The 22,945-nt window shown below is 43.3% G+C and overlaps 2 protein-coding genes across 4 annotated transcripts; both read right to left on the bottom strand.

Moving 5' to 3' along the window:
* Window positions 1-229: 229 nt before the first annotated feature.
* LOC311123313 (carboxylesterase notum2-like) lies at window positions 230-12,212 on the bottom strand. 2 transcript variants are annotated; one of them, XM_084197573.1, is made up of 14 exons: window positions 11,688-12,212; window positions 9,337-9,455; window positions 7,549-7,622; window positions 6,965-7,276; window positions 6,368-6,420; window positions 5,461-5,556; window positions 5,196-5,256; window positions 4,723-4,820; window positions 4,515-4,617; window positions 3,852-4,040; window positions 3,526-3,626; window positions 3,123-3,270; window positions 2,458-2,505; window positions 230-1,646 (listed from the first exon to the last, which is right to left on the bottom strand). In XM_084197573.1, exons 4-14 carry the CDS (start codon window positions 7,267-7,269, stop codon window positions 1,340-1,342), a joined length of 1,509 nt encoding a protein of 502 aa, XP_084053699.1. In that variant the 5' UTR covers window positions 7,270-7,276; window positions 7,549-7,622; window positions 9,337-9,455; window positions 11,688-12,212; the 3' UTR covers window positions 230-1,339. The 2 variants fall into 2 exon arrangements, with proteins under 2 accessions (XP_084053699.1, XP_084053700.1); XM_084197574.1 differs by lacking the exon at window positions 11,688-12,212 and having other exon boundaries at window positions 7,549-7,619; window positions 9,337-9,506.
* A 127-nt stretch (window positions 12,213-12,339) lies between these two features.
* Window positions 12,340-22,281, bottom strand: LOC311123311 (5-demethoxyubiquinone hydroxylase, mitochondrial-like). Of its 2 annotated transcripts, none has more exons than XM_084197570.1 (7): window positions 22,100-22,281; window positions 21,545-21,726; window positions 21,174-21,288; window positions 20,763-20,902; window positions 20,234-20,302; window positions 19,689-19,767; window positions 12,340-12,620 (listed from the first exon to the last, which is right to left on the bottom strand). In XM_084197570.1, exons 1-6 carry the CDS (start codon window positions 22,191-22,193, stop codon window positions 19,690-19,692), a joined length of 678 nt encoding a protein of 225 aa, XP_084053696.1. In that variant the 5' UTR covers window positions 22,194-22,281; the 3' UTR covers window positions 12,340-12,620; window position 19,689. The 2 variants fall into 2 exon arrangements, with proteins under 2 accessions (XP_084053696.1, XP_084053697.1); XM_084197571.1 differs by lacking the exon at window positions 12,340-12,620 and adding an exon at window positions 17,546-18,549.
* Window positions 22,282-22,945: the final 664 nt, after the last annotated feature.

The raw sequence follows: 22,945 nt of genomic DNA, 5'->3' as shown, positions 1-22,945 counted from the left end.
TTTACTGAAACCTGCTGGTGGAGATTCTTCTTTTAATCTCAGAGCTTCTGAATTTGAGGTCGAATTTAAAATAATAATGATTTATTAACAGGGGGTTCAATCAAAGAGAAAGTAACAAATCTCACTCTGAATAGGTTTTCAAGGATAATCCAAACTTGTATTTATTGTTCTGTATTCAATTCAACATACATCCAATATATAATGCATGTTAAATTATAGTACTGTTTACATGGTAAATAATTTCATTATTTTCTCTACTATTCAATACTTAATTACTTACAATTTAAAACAGTAGCAAATCAAACAATTCTGTTTTAATTACCATACAATAGATATAATCACATTAAATGAATCTTTAATGTTGTAAATGATGTAGATATTACAGTACATGACACAGTAGCTGAGTAGTATCAACTACAGCATTTTTGAAGAGGAAACATCACTTAAAAGGGTCCATGGGAAGATACATTAGGTTCAAACACACTTCACGGTAAACTCAAAGAAAGAAGAGATGGTCACGACCTTCTCTTGATTATATACAATATTATAAAGTATGACGATTACTCTCCATTTGGGCCACTTTTGCAAGATCAAACATCCCTTACTTCACATGCATATCAAATATATATCTAAAAAGTCAACGTTGTTATAGCAGCAGCAGTAGAAATGTGGGCAATATAAACCATAGGCTGTGTGTGTGTGTGTGTGTGTGTGTAGAACACATACAATAAAAGTTAGAGAATGGTCTTGGCAATGCAAGTGTCCTTGCAAGACAGTCCTTGATTCTTTGACCGTGTTTGAGCTTGGACATGGATCTAATATCTCTTTCCAGTCAACCATCTACAGTAAAATGTACATTTCCTCTGAATACTGTACCAGTCCTATGTTGGCAAGATGATAAAATGTGCCAATCGCTTATTCAAAAATCCTCAAAAGCAGTACGTTTCACTTCACAAAATGTTGTTGAAGTTTTGTATAGTACATGTAGTTGGGTGAAAGTGTGTTGCAGGTTTGGTGTCTGACTGGTTAGCTACAGGTACCCGGCACTCCTCGTTCTCCTTGAATGTGAATGTGAGACACAACCCAGGGAATCACTACCCTCCCCTCTTTAACTGTCCAGGAGAGGGACCCTGGAGGCAAACTGTAACGTTACAGACAGACATACTGTAAGCCCAGTGACATACCCACCGTTCAAGACGGCATGGTAACAGTGGAGCACAATGGAATGGCTGAGCGGCACAAGAGAAGTAACCAGATTCTGTACCTTTTATGGTTACGTCATAACTCATAATAAATTCCCCTTTACTAAGCCAGAGAATGGGCTTCTATACATCTTATCTTAGCCACCGCTACTGATCATGCTAGTTATAGAGCTACTGTCCCTCCTGAGGTCCAGGCCTAGTTTCTGGAGGTCCAGGCCCATGCCCACTAACATCTGGAGCAGCGTGAGCTCCTGCTGGGTGGCCTGGTCCACCAGGGCTGGGCAGGTGGGGTTGCACTGGGGCCAGTGGCAGGTGTCGATCAGGTGGAAGGGACAGCCCTTCAGGGGGGTCTTGCTGTTACGGTTGGCCTCTTGGAAACTCTTATCCCAGCACTGCAGAGCCCGGGGCAGGGAGGTGCCTTTGACTTGAAACGTCATCCAGTTACTAATATAAAGAATGAGGGAGAGAAGGAGAGAGGGGGAGGGAGAGAGAGAGAGAAAGAGGGGGAGGGAGATAGAAAGAGGGCAGGAGAGAGAGAGAGAGAGGGGGGGGGAGGGAGGGAATGGGGAGATGATAGAAGTAGGTAAATGTGAGAGAGTGTTGTGCCACTTGAGCCCTATATCTTCTCACAAGCTTAGCAGTTTGCCTTGGCAGGCTGTGTCTCAATTGGTTCCCCAGCTGTGCCCTCCATGTGTCCAGCCTCCAACACCACCACCATAACCACCATAATCATAGCCCTGCATTAGATTACAAAACTGTGAAAATATGATCCACCTACCTCACACTAGTATGATTAGGCAACCAGCTCCTCCCCAACAACCCTGAGCTAATCACTCCTCCCACCTCTAACCCTGCCCTTTACCAGAGCATAGGCTCCACCTTCTGCCCTGTCAATGACCCTATGTCCAGCTGGAGAGGTGTGTGTGTTAAGTGTGTGTGATTTTATGAGTGTGTGTGTTCCCTTTTAAGTATGTATGTGTTTGCTTGCTTACAGGGGTGCGTTTGTTTGTGCACGTTTGTGGGTGGGTGCGTGGGTGGGTGCGTGTGTGTGTGTACGTGTGTGTGTAAGGGGTGCTGGGGGGTTAGTGAAAGTGTGAAATGGCATTCAGTGACACGCAGAATGCGGCTTGATGAACGAGCTACACAAAAAGAGTAGCATGAGCTCACTGGGTAGAGAGGGGTCAAGGTAGGGGTGAGGGGTAGAGGGGATATATGATGTGCTTTTCAGGGCCCCCAGGGAGTCAGATGTCCTTACCTTTTAGTGATCAATGTGTGGGACAGGCAGGAGGGTGCGAACACAGCCCTACAACACACACCACAGTATAACGTCAGCACTGAGCAGAGTGATATCTTTGATAGTGTTGGGAACATGTGGAGAATATTGCTGTTGTTTCATTGTTGCAAATCTTCCATTTCAGCTGATCAATTGTATACACTGACTGTACAAAACATTAAGGACACCTGCTCTTTCCGTGACATAGACTGACCAGGTGAATCCAGGTGAAAGCTATGATCCCTTATTGATGTCACTTGTTAAATCCACTTCAATCAGTGTAGATGAAGGGGAGGAGACAGGTTAAATAATGATTTTTTAAGCCTTGAGACAATTGAAACATGGATTGTGTATGTGTGCCATTCAGAGGGTGAATGGGTAACAGTTTCGTGTGTATCAAGAATGGTCCACCATCCAACTTGACACAACTTTGGGAAGCACTGGAGTCAACATGGGCCAGCATCCCTGTGGAACGCTGTCGACACCTTGTAGAGTTCATGCCCTGACGAATTGAGGCTGTTCTGAGGGCAAGAGGGGGGGTGTTCTTAATGTTTTCATCCTGAAATTTAGGTTTTGTGAATTCTTGGCCTATATGTCAATCTCTACCACATCCACAGTCACTACCGTCGCTTCAGGTGGACACTTACGTGACATCTTTGAGTGAGTTCTTGATATCCTTTCCCAGGTTCTGCATGTAGGTCCACTGCTGTTCTGACAGGGTCTGACCCCCCAGGTAGATATTCTCCACTCTCAGCTGCTCCTCATCAAACAGCCACTGCACCACAAACAGAGGGGCTATGACACACACACACACACACACACACACACACACACACACACACACACACACACAGGAGGGAAAGTCACAATATGAGATCAGAGTTAGGGTGTTGCTTGTACCTATAAATGTTTTATTGAGTAACATGAGGGACGTAACATTTATTGGGATCTTGATGGGTAACATGATGGACATAAAGTTTACTAACATTCTGATTCATGACCCTTCAGCTGGATAGATAAAAGATGATGGTAGGTAGTAAAGACACTCACAGGTCAGGGAGGAGTAGAGTTTGTGGCCGAAGAAGCACTGCCACTCCTCTCCTCTCTTGCACTGCTGCCGACACTTGTCTGGGACCAGCCCGTTCCACAGCCTAAGAAAACAGCGATTGGAGAAAAATGGCTTCCAGTGTGCATTGAACATAGACAGGGCAACTGTTATATGCTAAAATTATTGGTGAACTTCAAGCCAATGGAAATAAAGCGTGATGAGTGTGATGAGACGCAATGCTTTGTTCAGGGCATCTGTCATTATAAGGTCATAGAGACATGAATGTCCAATTGAATAAGCTGAAGGTAGAGAGACAGATGTGCTTTACTTGAGTCCTCTCTTGATGGCGTCTACAGGTGAGCAGGAGACACTGTCTGGGCAGTCAGGAACCCTCTGCTGTTTACTCTCCAGAAACCAGCCTGAATCCACCAGGCCTCGAACCTGGGCCTCTGCCCCCAGTTGCTCCAGCTGACTGGACACCCTCTCAATGTTCAGTAGCACTCCCGTCCCTCCAGCACTGCAGGGGAGCAAAGAAACTGGGTAAAAAGTCTGTGTCTGTGACCGTTTCTCCGCATTGGCACACTGCCTATTGGAGCCAAAATGGCCGACATGTCAGCTAACCACAATAATGAATTAGCTATGCTGTCACAATCAGACTTAACTGTGTGTTCTTGTTTTAGCCCTCAGGGTGTCCCACCAACCATGTTGCTAACCTGGGAAGAATCCCCAGAACTGTGTCCTCCTTTATGGGAGAGGCCCCTAATAGACATTATGTCATTGTCCCACACTCTACGGCCAATACAGGACAGCAGGGCTCGTAAACATCTTTATGGTAGACAACAGTTACAGGATGTCCTAAAATAGACTCACTCCGTCAATGTGTGTGTGTATGTGTGTGTGTGTATATGTGTGTGTGTGTGGAGGTGGGTAGTGGAGACAGATAAGGGGGCTGGATTGGGAGCAGACCCAAAGCAGGGGAGATGGGACTCACCTCGTGCCAGCCAGCATGACAACCTTGGCCTGTTTGATGCCTTTAGGGACTAGGTCTTTGACGACCTCACGGATGATCAGTGAACCCATGAAGGTATACTCAACTGGAGGGAAACATAGATATACAATCAATAGAACAAAGCACTGTATTGAAATTGCTTTGGTGTTGAGGAAAATAATGAGGATTTGCTGGTGGTGAGAGGACCTACTGGCATCTTTCTCCTTCTCTTTTCCCTGGCCTCTCTTCTCCTTGGTGGCTGTGGGCCCTGTGCCACTCCACACGTCGCTGGAGCAGTACGGGATGAATCTGCAGAAGAGGAGATACACAGCTGGGTCAGAGCCAGACACACACACACACACACACACACACACACACACACACACACACACACACACACACACACACACACACACACACACACACACACGTATTCATGTACATATGTAATAGGATTCATGGGATCTACAAGAGAGGTTCATCCCTCATCGTGAAGCATGTCATGTTTGATATTCATCAACTCAGCCTGCAGTTGGCTTCTTCAATCACACAGATCCTGGGAACTTTAGTTCTGGCCCTTACCAACTTTGGCTAATATTCTAACTTGCAGATATAGCAGTACAGTATGTAGGACAACATGTACCGGTAACATACAACAACCAGCGTGTAAACAAGCATACTTACACAATATTAGTGTTATACCAATGAGGGTTTTCTTCCGCCTGGGCTGACAATATCCCACTTCCTGTAAAGCAACCAATGGAAAGTCAAGCAGAGACAGTGGTGTCCTCTCAATGGACATACGGTAGGACACAACACTGATGTCACATGACAATCAACAACCCATGACACAATGTATATTGGGAATGAGACCAAATATGCACGCCCATGTAAAACATGTATGATGAATGATGAGGATGCATTCTAAAACAGGAGGACCCCTACCTACCTTTGCGTGTTTGGGGCCAGTCGGATGAGGTCATGAGTCGTGGGATATTTTTATACCTGGTATCGCAGGAGTCTTTGTTGTAGCAGCACCAACCGCCTAAAAATAAGACACTAATATTAGCTTCTCACATCCGGTCTCAGAAGCTCAGAAAGGGAGACCCCCTTGTTAGCCCATTTCGGAGGCCTGAGAGGAATGGGGGGTGGGAGGAATGGGAGAGGGAGGGTAACTGAGGCATCCACCTGCAGCTCCATCTGCTAGCCTCTGGCCAGGCTCCCTAACTGAGGGAGTGTCTGTGGGGTCTGATGCACATGTATGGCAATGGACTGTTGAATAGAAACGGCAGGGAAATAACTTGGTAAACTATTATGTAACTGCTTACTAAAATCCCACCTGGGGTCCATTAATGGTTGAGTTATAATCTTAACCATAGCTATGCTTATATGCAAATCTAAAATGTAAGTCAAGTCTTTTGGAGCAATACCACCTGCTGAGAAAATAAAATAATTAACAAACCTGTGGCATTTGTGACCTAATCAGATACTTGCCATATAAAAAAGTGGACATATTGGTACTTGTTGACCTGTATCCAACAGAAAAGTACCTATGATGTAGGACATGTATGTTGTGACATTTCAACCTGCTGAATTCAACCTGCTGAAATGTTTGTTCTTAGAGGATGTGACACATCCGGTTCTAGGTCTCAGAATACACGTGATGTCACAACGCAATCCTCATAAATATCCCATAGTGACGGAGGGGCGAATGCCGGAGGAGGCGTCCAATCAGAGTGACAGGGAAAAGGGAAAGGAGATGACCACTGGTCCAGATGCCGATGAGGGCGTCACGCAAACATGCCATGTGCTGACCTCTCAAGATCAAATTAACCAGTTGAGTTTAAAATACACACCTTCCAGAAATATCAGCCATCGCTTACTCCCTTTGAACTCCTTTAGGTAAAACCTGTGGACCACAAATAAACATGGTTGAAGGGCTGTGAATGTGTGAAACCTAGAGAACACTGCTATATAGGGTCATGTGTTGGCCGATCCTCCAACCATAATCACTCATCATTGTAACTCCTTATCAAAAAATTATGCTAAGTACCATAAAGTATGTGACAATTCATGAATTATTGTATTTCTTCAAAGTCCAACCCCAAACTCTAATTCAAAGTCCTTTGATAGTATTAAAAGCCATTTACCACTTGCTGTCACCAACTTATATAGCTGATAGCTGTGGATTATATTACTACTGTATCTAATATCAAAACACATTACAGTGTAATAACAGCTGTAATAGCACTGATGAATTCAAAAACATGAACTGAATCGTTTTTAGTGCCAGCAGTTATTTCAGTATTTTCATAGCACTATATGATTCGTTATCACATCCATTTTCGCTGAAATTGATAGATTGTATTCAGGACATAAGACAATTTCTATAGCTTTTTTCTTATCTAAACAGCCATCATTTCCTCCATAACAAGTGTTCCAGAGCATCTTACCCTGCCACTGTTCCATCGTTGCACGTGACCTGAGTGTTCTTGAGGACATGCAGCTTCATATCATCTGAAGCCTTGTTGTTCTGTGAAGCTGATTGCTGGGCTGCCGCCCGACCTCCAGAGTTACCCTCCCTGCCCGACTCCACTGGACCAGGATGGGGCTCATCTTCTGGGGCCGACTGGGCTGCCTCGGCCCCCTGGTTCTGGTTCTTCTTAGATGACTTGCCACTAGGTTTGGCATTGCGGTTGTTCTGGCAACAAATCCCTCCTATCAGCAGCAGGAAAACCACATGGCCCAGGATCTTCATAGTCAGCCTATGAGGAGAGCACAAAGCATGCTACATGAAACACTCAATTTATAGACACTGAAACACACCATCCTTACTCAATGGTATAGGCAAGAGATGCAATTTAGTTTCGAGTAATTGGGCACCAGCATTGCAAAATGAATGAAGGTTAATGATATGTTAGACAAATTGACTTCAAATACCAAACATCCTTTCCAAAAATTAAAAGAGATGTCCAATCATTAAAGCAATGATCAATAACAATCAGAATCCATTAAATTCCACAAAAAATCAACATACCCCTTTCAGTATCCAGTCCTGAAAAAGGTAACGTGTGATGAAGGATCCTTGGGTAAAACGGAGCAGCAGTACTACTGAGGAGACAGGAGAGGAGAGACGAGAGGCTGTAGGTGAACGGATGCCGGTGTTGAGGACGGCTTGGCCAGTTTTTGGTGAAGGCTCTGGGTTGGAGGTGCACTTTATAGTACCACCATATGGATCCTATTTCCCAGCATTCCCTTTGAGCTGCCGCCAGGTTCTATGTGACGACACGCTGGGGGTGTTGGATGGTTAGTGGCGAGGAGAAAAGATAACACACGCTCTCCGGAACATATTTCAAGCACCCCCACCCACTACCGACTCACACCCACACAACCACCCACACATCCACCCACCTGACCAAGTCCCACAACAAGAAAAAACTATACCTCCCCCAAACCCTCCTCTCCTCTCCCCTCTCCCCTCTGTTCGCCTGTGCTTTGATTTAAACACCTAGATGGCTGGCATATCTGTAGCATAATCCTTTTGTGTGCTATGTACCCCGCAGGTCAGTAGAGCACAAACCTTAAACACACTCCGACAAGACGGCATAACCCCTGTATGTTGACCTCATGTTGAAAAATCCAGAGGACACACACACAAAGGTATAGAGTGGTTGATACTTTGGGTGGCAAAAGCACGTGGTGGCTGTCTTGTTGAGCGAAGGGTTTCCAGCTTAATGATATAAATTAGATAGAAGCTCTAAATGAATATTTATCAAGCTGCACTTTACCCTTTGTCATTTTCAATTTGGCCAACTGAAAGAAGATGTGTTGGTAAACAAATGACAGCAATAGCAGTTATGCGAAGTGGACTGTAGCTAAGTATATGTATTTTACTTTGCTTTCATAAAACTGCTGAATCAATACACTTCATTAAACATTTAGACTTTATAAGAACAAGACAATAACGTGTTAAATGAAGGCTATTAATGTTAATAATATATAGACATTTGATAAATATATTGATTAAAAGTTTACACTGTGCAATAGAATTTGCTATGTATATATTTTACTTTTAGTCAAATTCATCATTTTATGACAGAGAATTAAAATGCAAAGCCTCTAGCTAAAGCCATCCAAAAAGCATTGCGTGCATAACACTGCCATCAAAACCTTTTTCAAATCGTGAAGGGTTATTCATCTCAAAACATTGTCTGGCTTGAAAGACTCTAAATGCTTGAAATATAACTGTCTAGAGTATAAATCATTGTTGATGTTATTACTGCACCTGCTGGGGTAGCCTATATTGTGTGTGACTTGAATAGGACAAGTGACAGTTAGAAAATGACTCATATGAATGATAAAGACCCCCAAATAACCTCTATTACAACAAATATAAGGATGACCGTCACGAAATTGAGAGATAAAACAATTGAGGGTTGGGGATTATTTTACAGACCATATTTTATCTGGCTCTGTATTTACATATAGATAACATATGGGAAAGTTATAGCATTATTGTTAACTAATAATAATAACACTTTCTTTCTTTGGGATTCTTTAAAGCAAGAAACATTATGTATAATTTGGTAGTTACCTAATCTGTTTACAAAAGCACCACTGTGACTGCAATATCTTCCTATATAGTTTCCAGGCAAATAATTGTTGAAAAGATAAAGCATTACCAATAAAATCCCGAACTCCCCTTTACATCCTATGCAATATATTCTCTAGTCATATATTACAAATCACAGCATATGCACAGTACAGAAGTAAGTCCAAGTTCTACACAATGTGGTGGTAGTTGACCGGCTGCGAGCTGCTTTACCTTTCGCTGTGCTCCCATGGGGGCCAGGTTGGGCTGGGGGCTCCTGGACAGGACAGAAGGTTTGCCTCTGAGGGAAGAGGCAGGGTATTTGAAACCGATCTCACGTCCCCCTGGGATAGCTGTGGGGTGACGTACTGATCAGTACAGAAGGAGATCACGAGCCAGGCCTCTAAAATTCTCATCAATGAAATGCACACCATCCTGACGTGTCAATCAAGTCCCTTAATGAGGCCCTGGGACTGGGAGAGACAGCAGAGAGGCTGGGGTTAAGGGATTGGGATAGGGGCTGGGGATTTTGGGACTGGTGCTGGGGACTTGGAGAGAGGCATTGGATAGTTACATAGGATACTTGATACAAAAGCACTGTTCGCAGCACTAGGCAGCCTAGACCACTAGCGTTTCGACTACCTACAAAACACTCACTATCCCTTTAACTGAGCGCCGGGTACCTTCATCTAAACGGCTAAGGGTTGTGCTGTGTTTGCACATTATACACCCAACAGTTACAGCAGTCAGTAATCCAGGTGTATCTACAACACAGAAATTATATCCAGAAATGTTGGTGTGTCTCGTAAACAATGTTATGTATTAAATCAGACATTTATAGTTAGTTTCATTGCTTTGGCATGTTCTATTAAAGGTATTTTTTATCTCCTTCTTTGATTCACATTCTCACTTCTCAATAGAAAGCTTCTTCTAAAGCAACTTTTTTTACTTTCAAGTTCTGCCAGAGGGAACATACGTGAAAATATGTCTGCAAGAATGTATGTGTCGAAACACAATAAAATGAAATCTAATGACACTGCTATTCTGAATTTGATCTACCGAGCTGAACAATTTCTTCATTCCTTCGGTCGTCTTGAAAGCATGCACACAACCATCTGTCTTCCCAGAAATCAATGCAACAATCTGTTTAACAGATACCTCAAATAGCTGAGAAACGAAAGACAAAACGTGCTGTAAATCTCTCACCTTTTCGCCAGAACGTCTCGAGCAGAGCGCTTGAGATGGCATTGCTGCTATTTTGTTTTCTTTGATATGGGATTAGACGAATTATAATTTTTTACGGACGTACGGGCTTCAGATCAATAGCGAAAGCACATTCAATGTTCTCGGCTCCCCAGGTTGGTTTCAACTCTCTGAACCAGCTAGAGGTCAGGGGCCAAGCCTCTCCAAACCACAGTGAGAACATGACACACACACACTCATCTCCGAGGTCCATTACCTACTCCATTACCTACTGCACTTTACTTGTAAAGAAAAACATTTAGCATAACCTCACACAGAATGTGCCAAGGCCGTAAAGACCTGCTGAACTGAACACTAGCAGGGTTAGTAGCTTGACCCCTGAGCACATAAGATGCATACTTTCTCCCTGTGTTGTTTTTTTCTCACGTAGCCTATGCATCTTCAAGGTCAGGCTATAGACAGCTAAAGCTCGGGTGGTCCAGGACACTTTGTCTGCCTGTGTGTCATCACCTGTATCAGTGAGCTGATGGCGAGCTAGAATATCGGTCGGCAGAGAGCATCAAAGAAATGACATACACCACAACACAGAAAAGGTTATGACCCACTGGTAACAACTTCAAAATCAAGCACACGGGCAGTAAATGCCCACCATATGCTGGCCACGTGGGTGTCCACCGGTCAACGAATACCATGTGTGAACAGTATTCAAAGCAGCTTGAAGTCAACTTGTAAGAGGACAGAAGCTCTGTGGGTGTGGATCCAGGCCGCAGTGACATACAAACCACACAGGAGCTTAAGTTGGCAATCTGCTGCCACATCACCCTGATATCAGGGTTGTCACCAGCGTTGTAGGGCATCGGTGAGGGGAGAGGGCCCGTGACTGATGAGCCAGGAGAGTGGCATGTTTACGAGCTGCGTGAAAGCCGGGCTCAGCGGAGAGCAATGAGAAACAGCATTGGCAGGACTCACCCTTCAACCAGCCCAGTCGACAGAAAGGACTTTACTGGTATTGGTGCAAAGTGTGAAACGGCCACTAAAGACAACTAGCAGGTGGAGTGGGCAACGCTCTCGGCTAGAGCCAGGTGTTTAGAGGCCTTGCGTTGCAACCTTCTGCAAACTGTCAACCAGTCAGCGTGATGGATGGAGGGGACCGATAGCAGTGAGAACGGGGTCGGCTTCAGGAGCAGATGATGTAACGGCCGTAGACACGGTGGCATGACATCGGCCCGTAGGTATGGTGTGTCCGCGAGAGGCTATGGAGGGGTGCATCTGATGTTCCCTCCTCTCAGCCCCTCATTAATTGGGTCAAGAACCGAGCCCTGTGGCACGCCTAATACCAAAAAACACCACATTAACCAAATAAATCGTACTTGCAAACTTACTAGCTGAGTATTGCTAAGTCCATGAACAGCCTCCCATTGCCCATGTCATTGCCGTCTTGCCAGGGGGGCCTGGGGACATGTTTCGGTGAATAGCTTGAAGAGTCGTTGGGGCTTATGACACAGAGGAGCAGCAACGTGGCCTTGGAGTCATGCTTGAGCGGCCGAGCACCCAGCCTGTCACTGTGCTGATGTATGTGCCCGCAGGGTCACGCTACGCTCAGAGGCAGGCAGGCAGCAGGGCCCTGGCCCTCACATAAGCCTCTCCAGCTGATCCACAACACAGTGTGCCAACTGCCAACACAGCTGCACAGCCCTGGCTGATGAGGACAAGCACACATAATGATTACTACCACCAATGAATAAGAGCTCTATCGGAGTCTTGGGAGTTAATGTTAATGTCCTGAATCTATAGAAGTAGATTCATGTTAATGGTAAACCTTCTGGTTTCAACCATATTCTCAACTATTGTTTGATGATGATTGATAATAATAGTTCAAAGTCTATGTTCACCACTAATAATCCTCACAGTGAAAGGTAAGCCCACTAGTAACTGATCTTAGAAATTATATATTGACAAATATGCAATGATGTCACACTATAAAAAGAACCCTAAGCCAGGGTTGGGGTCAAAATAGATTTGACCCTAGTACTGACCCCAGCATCCATCCACTATGACTATGTGACCCTGCTAAACACTTCATATGCAACTTTTAACCCATATACAGAACATGACCTTGGCTGGATTTCTCTGGAGCTGGTGGGTGGCGGTCTTGCTCATGTTGGGGCGGCCGTAAATCAGGGATTCATGCTGAGGTGATGTCAGTCCTTTGCATCATGGGTTGTGGCTTGCCACTGTGTGGACACGTGGACACAGCTTTTCCAGAGCCACGCTTTCACAGGGGGAGGGAGGGGACCCACCAGCCTGACGATTAACTGGAAACAGAAGTCAGTGTATGTATCTTTCAAAAAACATGTTATTCCCGCTCATCTACTTTCACTCCCACGTCCAGCTAAAATAGGTAGTATAGATAAACGTTTTTTTTTACTTTGACAACCAAATGTGTATACAGAATTGGCCACTGGCCAGCACCATTGTGTTGAGCCCTGCACTGGGTTAGTTCAAGCTAATGGCCACTCACTTCTCAGAAGCTCTCATAAAGGTTGCCGGCATGGATGCTGTGACAAACAAGAACAGAATTCTAACATACAAACACAGCGTAGGAATTCTGCTTGAATTTATGGTAACGTGACAGCTAGCATCTGCGCTAGTGGGCTCTGATAATAAAGGAGGGACTATCCCACTAGGCTGACTGATGTTGTGATACAAACCAAAACAAAATATGATTGGCTAGTTGCACTTGCTTTAATCTATCAATGCAACTGTTACAAGTTCTGTTAAATATGTTTTATTTTAAAGGTCAATCAGTCTTTTGAAAATAATCGTGAATTATTTTTTTAGGCCAGTAAAACCCCCGTTACAGTACCAAGCACTTGCACCTGGTTTTGCAATGTTTAAAACAGATAAAACCCAATGACTTTCCACAGAATACGGTGTCACAATTAACCAGAAAAATGTACACAAAGAAGACAGATAGGAAGTGCTACCTTTTAGTTAACATCAGAAGGATAGGTTTGTTCAGCATAAAAGTAAAAGGCCAAAAAGTATCAACATACAGCATTATGGGAGAGTTAGAGATGTTATTTTGTTTCAAAGAATCTCAAAGAAACAAAATGTTTACTTATTAGTAAGGTAAATAGCAGGCTGGAAAATGCCATTCACCTCACAACTTCCTCTATACTTTAGGAGCGTAAGACAGTCCATGGGGAAGCCTCTTGAATCCACAAATAAATGAACGGTGTCTTAACCTAACGAGTGGCTTCTTCATATCAACAGACTCCGATTATGTTCCAATATCCATTCTTAGTAGTATGATAGTGTGGATTTCAGAACTGAGCTCTATTGTGATCCTGCTGAGAGAATGGCACCGTATGATCAATGTCAGTCAGATTCTATCCCAAGGCAGGTGATGGACAACCCTGTAGATCTAGGCCAAGAAACAATATGCTCTGCATCCGAAAGCTTTTATGACTTATATGGATTTATATTGTCCACGTGCTCAAAATTTACGGCCTTGATTATTCACGGTCTCATTCGGGAGTTTTATTGCTATTTTCAAATTCTTGTTGCTGATTTCTCGGTCGATATATCAGCAGATTCCTTCTGAGGTGAATCTAGGTGAAGAAGCCGAACAATTCAACCACAGGTCTCCTGATTGCCATGTTTGGATCCTAAAAATAGCTTCATAACATTATGTAAAATGTCAATCAAGCATATTACTCAGCATAATAAAAAAAGATACATTTCTGCTCGAGCCGTAGACTCGTAACGAAATCCTACTGCTTATCGAGGATCGAATATCGTTGCTAATTTAGAAAACGGGTGCTAATTTAGACGTTGGGTTTTATAGTTAACTGTTATTAACACCTGCATCATGACCGAGTCATCACTCATGTTTTTATTTAACAGCAAGTTTGTCACCCAATGTTGTGCCAAAAATGCAGTTGTGCACTTGTTGCTATTTTTAAAGACTTGCATCTTGGCTATAAAGCTGTCAACACTATTAATCTGCAACAGAAATAATCGGTGACGATCAAACTTTAGTCGCAAAGAGTCCCCCCCTCCCAAATGGGTCATGTATCTTATTGATAGACCCCACTGTCTCATGCAGCTTATCTATAGGTGGTAACATCCTGTTTCAATAAATAGTATGCACCATACTGTGACAAAGTGGTGAAAATGTCATGTCATAATAACCTAAATATCTTCTTTAATTTTGAAACTAGTAGCCTGGCATGAATGTACAGTATGTAGACATGGGAAGAGTTAGGGACCATAATAGCAGGACATGCATTCTCTATAGGACTCAGTCACATTGTCGCTTATTGGAACGATTTCATTCCACAACATCAGGTAGCCTAGGCTTGCTAAATATACTATTATCACTATTCCAATGATATTCAACTCCTAATTGTTGCACAAAAACATGAAGCCATGTGCGAAGCTGCAAAGTCATAAACACACACACTGAACAAAAATATAAAACGCAACATGCAACAATTTCTAAGATTTTACTGAGTTACAGTTCAGATAAGGAAATCAGTCAGTTGAAATAAATTCATTAGGCCTTAATCTATGGATTTCACATGACTGGGAATAAAGATATGCATCTGTTGGTCATACTTTCAAAAAAAAAGTAGGGGCGTGGATCAGAAAACCAGTCAGTATCTGGTGTGACCACCATTTGCCTCATGCAGTGCCACACATCTCCTTCGCATAGAGTCGATCAGGCTGTTGATTGTGGCCTGTGGAATGTTGTCCCACTCCTCTTCAATGGTTGTGCGAAGTTGCTGGATATTGGTGGGAACTGGAACACGCTGTCGTACACGTCGATCCAGAGCATCCCAAACATGCTCAATGGGTGACATGTCTGGTGAGTATGCAGGCCACGGAAGAACTGCGACATTTTCAGCTTCCAGGAATTGTGTACAGATCCTTGCAACATGGGGCCGTGCATTATCATGCTGAAACATGAGGTGATGGCGGCGGATGAATGGCACGACAATGGGCCTCAGGATCTCTGTGCATTCAAATTGCCATTGATAAAATGCATTTGTGTTCTTTGTCCGTAGCTTATGCCTGTCCATACCATAACCCCACCGCCACCATGGGGCGCTCTGTTCACAACGTTGACATCAGCAAACCGCTCAACCACACGACGCCATACACACTGTCCACCATCTGCCCGGTACAGTTGAAATCAGGATTCATCCATGAAGAGCACACTTCTCCAGTGTGCCAGTGACCATCGAAGGTGAGCATTTGCCCACTGTCGGTTACGACGCCGAACTGCAGTCAGGTCAAGACCCTGGTGAGAACGATGAGCATGCAGATGAGCTTCCCTGAGACGGTTTCTGACAGCTTGGGCAGAAATTATTTGGTTGTGCAAACCCAGTTTCATCAGCTGTCCGGATGGCTGGTCTCAGACGATCCCGCAGGTGAAGAAGTTGTGTTTATAGTGTATTTTAGTTCAGTGTATATTAGTAGCTAATTAGCAATTTGCTTGCCAGATATCCAACAATAGAATATAAGCCTATTAGCAGCGATTGCCAAATGCACGGCTTGCAGAGATGCTTTGTTTGTGCATCCCTCAGATTCAAATTTATAGACGGTTTTGCAACAAGAGCTAAAGCGGGAACTTTATGATTGATGATGGGTAGCCTATACACTACCAGTCAAACGTTTTAGAACACCTACTCATTCAAGGGTTTGTCTTTATTTGTACTATTTTCTACATTGTAGAATAATAGTGAAGACATCAAAACTATGAAATAACACATATGGAATCATGTAGTAACCAAAACAGTGTTAAACAAATCAAAATATATTTTATATTTGAGATTCTTCAAATAGCCACCCTTTGCCTTGATGAAAACTTTGCACACTCTTGGAATTCTCTCAACCAGCTTCATGAGGTAGTCACCTGGAATGCATTTCAATTAACAGGTGTGCCTTCTTAAAAGTTAATTTGTGGAATTTCTTTCCTTCTTAATACATTTGAGCCAATCAGTCATGTTGTTACAAGGTAGGGGGGTATACAGAAGATAGCCCTATTTGGTAAAAAAACTAGTCCATATTATGGCAAGAACAGCTCAAATAAGCAAAGACAAATGACAGTCCATCATTACTTTAAGACATGAAGGTCAGTCAATACGGAAAATTTCAAGAACTTTGAACGTTTCTTAAAGTGCAGTCGCAAAAACCATCAAGCGCTATGATGAAACTGGCTCTCATGAGGACCGCCACAGGAAAGGAAGACCCAGAGTTACCTCTGCTGCAGAGGATAAGTTCATTAGAGTTACCAGCCTCAGAAATTGCAGCCCAAATAAATGCAGACACATCTCAACATCAACTGTTCAGAGGAGACTGTAGGCCTTCATGGTCGAATTGCTGCAAAGAAACCACTACTAAAGGACATCAATAAGAAGAAGAGACTTGCTTGGGCCAAGAAACGAGCAATGGACATTAGACCGGTGGAAATGTGTCCTTTGGTCTGGAGTCCAAATTTGAGATTTTTGGTTCCAACCGCCGTGTCTTTGTGAGACACGGTGTGGTTGAACGGAAGATCTCCGCATGTGTATTTCTCAGGGGAAAAGCATGGAGGAGGAGGTGTTATGGTGTGGGGGTGCTTTGCTGGTGACACTGTCCGTGATTTATTTAGAATTCAAGGCACACTTAACCAGCATGGCTACCACAGCATTCTGCAGCGATACGCCATCCCATCTGGTTTGCGCTTAGTGGGACTATCATTTGTTTTTCAACAGGACAATGACCCAACACACCTCCAGGCTGTGTAAGGGCTATTTTACCAAGAAGGAGAGTGATGGAGTGCTACATCAGATGACCTGGCCTCCACAATCTCCCGACCTCAACCAAATTGAGATGGTTTGGGATGAATCGGACCGCAGAGTGAAGGAAAAGCAGCCAAAAAGTGCTCAGCATATGTGGGAACTCCTTCAAGACTGTTAGAAAAGCATTCCAGGTGAAGCTGGTTTAGAGAATGCCAAGAGTGTGCGAAGCAGTCATCAAGGCAAAGGGTAGCTATTTGAATAACACTTTTTTGGTTACTAAATGATTCCATATGTGTTATTTCATAGTTTTGATGTCTTCACTATTATTCTACAATGTAGAAAACAGTAAAAATAAAGAAAAACCCTTGAATGAGTAGGTGTTCTAAAACTTTTGACCGGTAGTGTAAGTCAGCGTTTATTAATAATGAAAGAGACTCACTGGCGGTTCAGATAGATACACTTGTATCTTTATGCTGTGATATCAGAAGGTATTAAAACGTACATGAGAACATAGTACCAAGGAAGAGGGGAGGGGATATGGGACTAGGTCACAGAGCAAACCAATCCATGTCAGTCTGTGTATCCCATCATCCCCCCAAAAAGACTTCACCTACATACATGCGCCTCTCGGTTTGTGTCGTCATGTCATCATAAGTCATCGCGGACTGCTAATAGTACGCTGGGTGGATGGGTAAAGTTTAAACGAAGTGTTTCCCGGTATAGGACTCGTAATACGTTTGGGTAGTTTTGTCCATCTTGGGGTGTGTGCCAGCCGGCCTGCTCGGTGCATTACATGAGGGGGGCCTATTTTTAAGGCAGAGGGCACACAACGAGCAGAGTTACAGCACGTTAACCTTTAGGGTCAGGTCTGATATGTAAACCCACCCCATCTAAAAAAAACTCCTCTGAACTCATGCTGGGGGAAATAACTCCCTGTCTGAGAACCTGCGGCCTGGCCCCTGTGAGAAATGACTCCTCAGTGGGGCATTCCTGGGCCGTGGCTGGGCCGGCAGGGGCAGAAAACAGCTGGGGTACAGGTGACGACACACACACTGACACACACACATACAAACAATACCTTGTGAAGTTTAAAGGGAGATTACACTTCCAAATTAAAGTTTGTCGGATGTTTTCAGATATCTAAAGTAGTCTCATGTCAAGATGAAAACACGTCCCTCGACATTGGGGCAGAAGACACTTCAGCGGGCCATTCATGGACTGTGGCTGGGCCGGCAGGGGCAGAAAACAGTTCAGTGGGCTGTTCATGGGCCATTCATGGGTCATCGCTGGGCCGGCAGGGGCAGAAAACAGTTCAGTGGGCCATTCATGGGCCATGGCTGGCCCGGCAGGGACAGAAAACAGTTCAAAACAGTTCAAAACACATATGTGGGCTGTAGCTCGGCTTCCAGAGGCACCCTCGTACAAAAGGCACAGAGCCAGTGTGGGATCAGTGCTGTCGAATAATAATATACGTCAGAATGATATCACACTGTTCCTTTTGACCTTCTTTGTTGCACAAACAACAACAATGCAGCTACTTTGTATTCTCTCTTAGCAACTTTGCATTCTATCGCACACATTGCACGTGAAATGGAGGTCGATATGTCTCTCTGTGCCAACTGATGTGTACTATACACTGCATCTGAAGTGGCTAGGGCAGATCTCAGGCACTAGGTCAGTACAGAACATCCTATAAGGACACTTCAATCCCTATAGTCAATACAGGGGTCTCTAGGGAGTAAACTGAACCATCTGAACACTTTTCTCTGCAGCGCTGAACGGCATAGATTAGCTAGACCCCCCTGCCAGCACCCATCAGTTGTCAATCCTTCTTTCACTGTGATGACATGTACTGGAACAGCTGTGTAAGAGGCTTAACCATTCATCTGGACTGACAAGCTATTGTTCATCTTGATTGATGAACCATAATGTGTGAAAGAGGATAGTTTGTTGAAGGGTATGGTGATGGCGTGAGAATGCCTATATCGATATGACCTCGTTAGAACTATGTTGGATATTTAACTTTCGGAGAATAACAAAGGGGGGGGGGGGGGGGGTTGCAGTGGAAAGGTGATTAATCATTCAAACAATTAAACCTAACAGATAGGTAATTACAGTATGTAGTACATTACTTAGTATCAATGATGTTACAAAACTACTAGATAAGGACAGTAGGTTCCAGCTCTGTCAGTGATGACCACAATACCTTACTATAGCAGGATAACACACTATCCCCATCACTTAGACCAGAGCAGAGGGTAGAATTACACCAACTTTCCCACCAATATCACTTTGACAACTTGCTCTAGGATGTCAACTCAGACAGGTTTCAACTGTCAAGCAGCATTGAGCTGATAGCTATATGGTTTTGCTGCTAGTGATAGCATTGAAGTAAATTACAACAACTGGGTTACAATTGGACAAAAACCACATCTTTTTTATGGGAGTCCTTTTTTGGAAAAACGCACCGACTACTACATTGTACAAAGTAGCCAGGTTCACTTTACTAATACAATGTACATATCAATTTACATCACTTAAATCATTCTATTTTTTAGATAACCATCTTTGAGAAACTGAATTCATTATTACTTTAGACGCGCTGAGATACGTATATTGCGGCTGTGCAGCCAAGTTGTATTGCACTCTTCAAAAGCTTGTATCCGGGTAGCTAAAACAAAAGAAAAAAAAAACACAAGAAAACCTATATCAGAATAGTTCAAAGTATATGACGTTTGACAGTAAACAGTGAAGGAATGTATACCACAGTGTTCCCAAGCCGCATGCAATCTTTCCCACCATGACCCAGAGTGGGAGGTAATGAGATGGAATCAATTCCTTGTTTTTATGGAACAAATTTAAAGGAAAACCCATAATGATCTAGAGACAATAAACCACAACATAAAAAGACCGAGAAACACTGAGACATTATTATGCAACAACATCAACATAACAACACAATAACAGCATCATTGACCTGTAATGATATAATGCTTGTTTGATTTTTGCTCTTGAAGCGCTTTGAGAAAAGCTATGAAAAGCGCTAAGAAATGTAATAAATTATCATAACAACAGAAGCTTAACCAAATGATTAAATAGAGTACAACCTAAAGATCAAAGTGGGAAAGAGGGCTTACAGATTCAGCATCGTGCTCCAGTCCTGTATCATGATGCTCCATCTCATCATCTCGGAATTCCTTTATTAACTGTATGGAAAATAAATGGCCACATTCACTTCTCAGAAACAAAGACAACAAACACTCAAGACAATGTACAGTATGCATTAGTAAAATATAGGAGTAGGGTTTTTCCTGACCAGGAAAGTAAGAGGGTCGTCTTTAGCTACTATAGCCACAGAGTCATAAACCCCGCCCATTTCTACAATATATCTTCTTAAAATCTGATTTTAAACCTTACCCTAACCTTAACCACACTGCTAACCTTATGCCTAACCCTAACCTTAAATAAAAAAGCCTCAATTGTAACTTTGTGGCTGCGGAACCTGACTTTGTGGCTGTGGAATTTGACTTTGTGGCTATAGAAGCTAGTGTAAACCAAATAAGAGCCCTAGGTGGGGCCCAGAGTTTTTCTTGATAGAGCCCAGAGTTGTTCCTGGTCAGGAAAAACACCAGGGCCTACGGTATGAGGGATGGTTCATTATCTTACTTTTAACAGCTCTACATATCTGTCTGGGTCCTCCTCCATGAGGGCTCTGATCTGGCTGTTGTAGTGCTCTGAGATGCTCTCCTCCACGGCCACAGTACAGGCCATGGCGCCTTCTTTACCCAGCAGAGCGGTGCCCGCCCCTGTGGGGACACACAGAACAGAATATTGTCTGTCCCCCGAGAGCCATATGTATCATACTGCTGTAGGGGATTATTGTCTCATTGCAACAGAAGTCACAGACAGAGTATACATTACAATGGCACTTTTAAAGTACTTACCTACAGATCTGTTTTAATTCATTACATCTTAGCTATTTATTTTAGAATCTAATATATTTATCCCTTCCCTTTGTTTATATGGCAGGCATATGAGACAACTGTTGACTGTATGGGGTGAAGCCTTGTTCCTTACCTAGTAAAAAGCCTGCAACGTTCCAGAGGGGTAACAGTAATGTTGGGCGAACTCTGTTTTCTGCAAGGATCTCATTGAATTTGGCAAGATGCTTCTTCTCTTGATCCCACATTTCCTTGAAACAGGGTGAAAATGAATATAATTGAGGATGATGGAATGTCAACATATTGTTTTTGAGGGTCACCAAGCACTGACAACATGATTACATCCATTTTCTTTAATTATTGTCAAAAAGTTAACTTAGGGGAAACTGGAATTGTAGCCTATAGTGACTCATCAAAAAAAAAAAAAAAGTAGTTTGGCTATTGTCAACTGCAAGAATTAAAGAAAAGTAACTACATCTGTGCATGTGTCATGCAGACTACCAATACCTGAATAAGCGGTCCTGTCTGCGACCTTCCCAACACTGCCATCTGGCCGGCGTAGATGCGGTTGGCACCGTATTCTCCTGCGTGGTCCACCCGCAACATACTGTCCAGCATAGACTTCTCTGCTTCGTCGCGCGGGGGCGGGATCACACTGTATGCCCGAGAACTGAGCTGTACTGGTAGTGCTTTAAACAGGACGAAAAAACTTATCAAAATATGTAGCTAGCTTACTTTGCAGTCGAACATGTCACCTGCCATACCGTAATTTTTTTGTTGTAGAACAACATAGCTAGCTATAACGACTGAAGTGTCCCACCCCTTACAAAAGCACCATGTCAACAAAAGGTAAAATTTCCAGCTAGTTAGCTAGCTAGCTAATAACCAGATCTAGCTACAAAACTCACTTGAGCTGCTAGGAGGATGCAAACAAGACAGAAACTGACCCCTGACAAATTATATATGACTAGCTAAGACATTCGTAGGTCAGCATTCATGTATGAACACTTGAGCAGACTTGTTTTTAGCATTGTAGCTAGCTAAACAGCATTGAGTGCCTACCTCTGTGCTGCAAACAACATTGCCGTATCCTCAAAGGACTGAAAACATGCGTCCAGTCATGCAATGCAATATGTGCAAAAACGGCTCGTTGCATTGTTAAATGAATAGTTATTTGGCTCTATTATTCTGTAACTAACATGTGTTACATATGCAGGTTGTCATTGAAATTTGCTTGCCAGTGGAGATGGCGCTGTCAAATGACGTCTACTACTTCTTCGTCTATGGTCTAATGGCGGTCCACAAACAAACGTTTATAAGGTGCATGCCGCCACCTACTGTGCTGGAGTTTGTGGTCAATCACGATTTGCATTAGCTCTACATTGTTAGATACACTGAGTATACCAAACATTAAGAACACCTGCTGTTTCCATGACACAGACTGACCAGGTGAAAGCTATGATCCCTTATTCATGTCACGTGTGTAGATGAAGGGGGGAGACAGGTTAAATAACGATTTCTAAGCCTTGAGACATGGATTGTGTACATGTGCCATTCAGAGGGTGAATGGGCAAGACAAAAGATTGAAGTGCCTTTGAACGGGGTATGGTAGTAGGCGCCAGGCGCACCGGTTTGTCTCAAGAACTACTTAGTAGATCACTATTAGATTTGCCAGAAGATAAACTACTAAATACAGACAGAATCTGAGTATAATACAATTCTGACAGGTTGAACATCCTCCACTGCATTGGAGGGCAGCTACTATCGCCAATATTCCAACAGAGTATACAGACAGTTAATCTGTTAGTCTTCTACATACTGTATCTGCACATCAAAATCAGGAAAGTAAATGCCTCCTCCTGTGCGACCACTATCTGGATCCTTGGAGCCATCTGTGAAATGCGGTAA

Source organism: Coregonus lavaretus (genome assembly GCF_964263955.1).
Source record: "Coregonus lavaretus genome assembly, contig: HAP1_SCAFFOLD_656, whole genome shotgun sequence".
In the NCBI taxonomy this organism is placed as follows: Eukaryota; Metazoa; Chordata; class Actinopteri; order Salmoniformes; family Salmonidae; genus Coregonus; species Coregonus lavaretus.
Note: the sequence above shows the minus strand (reverse complement) of the source record. Positions and strands in the feature narration are given on the sequence as shown.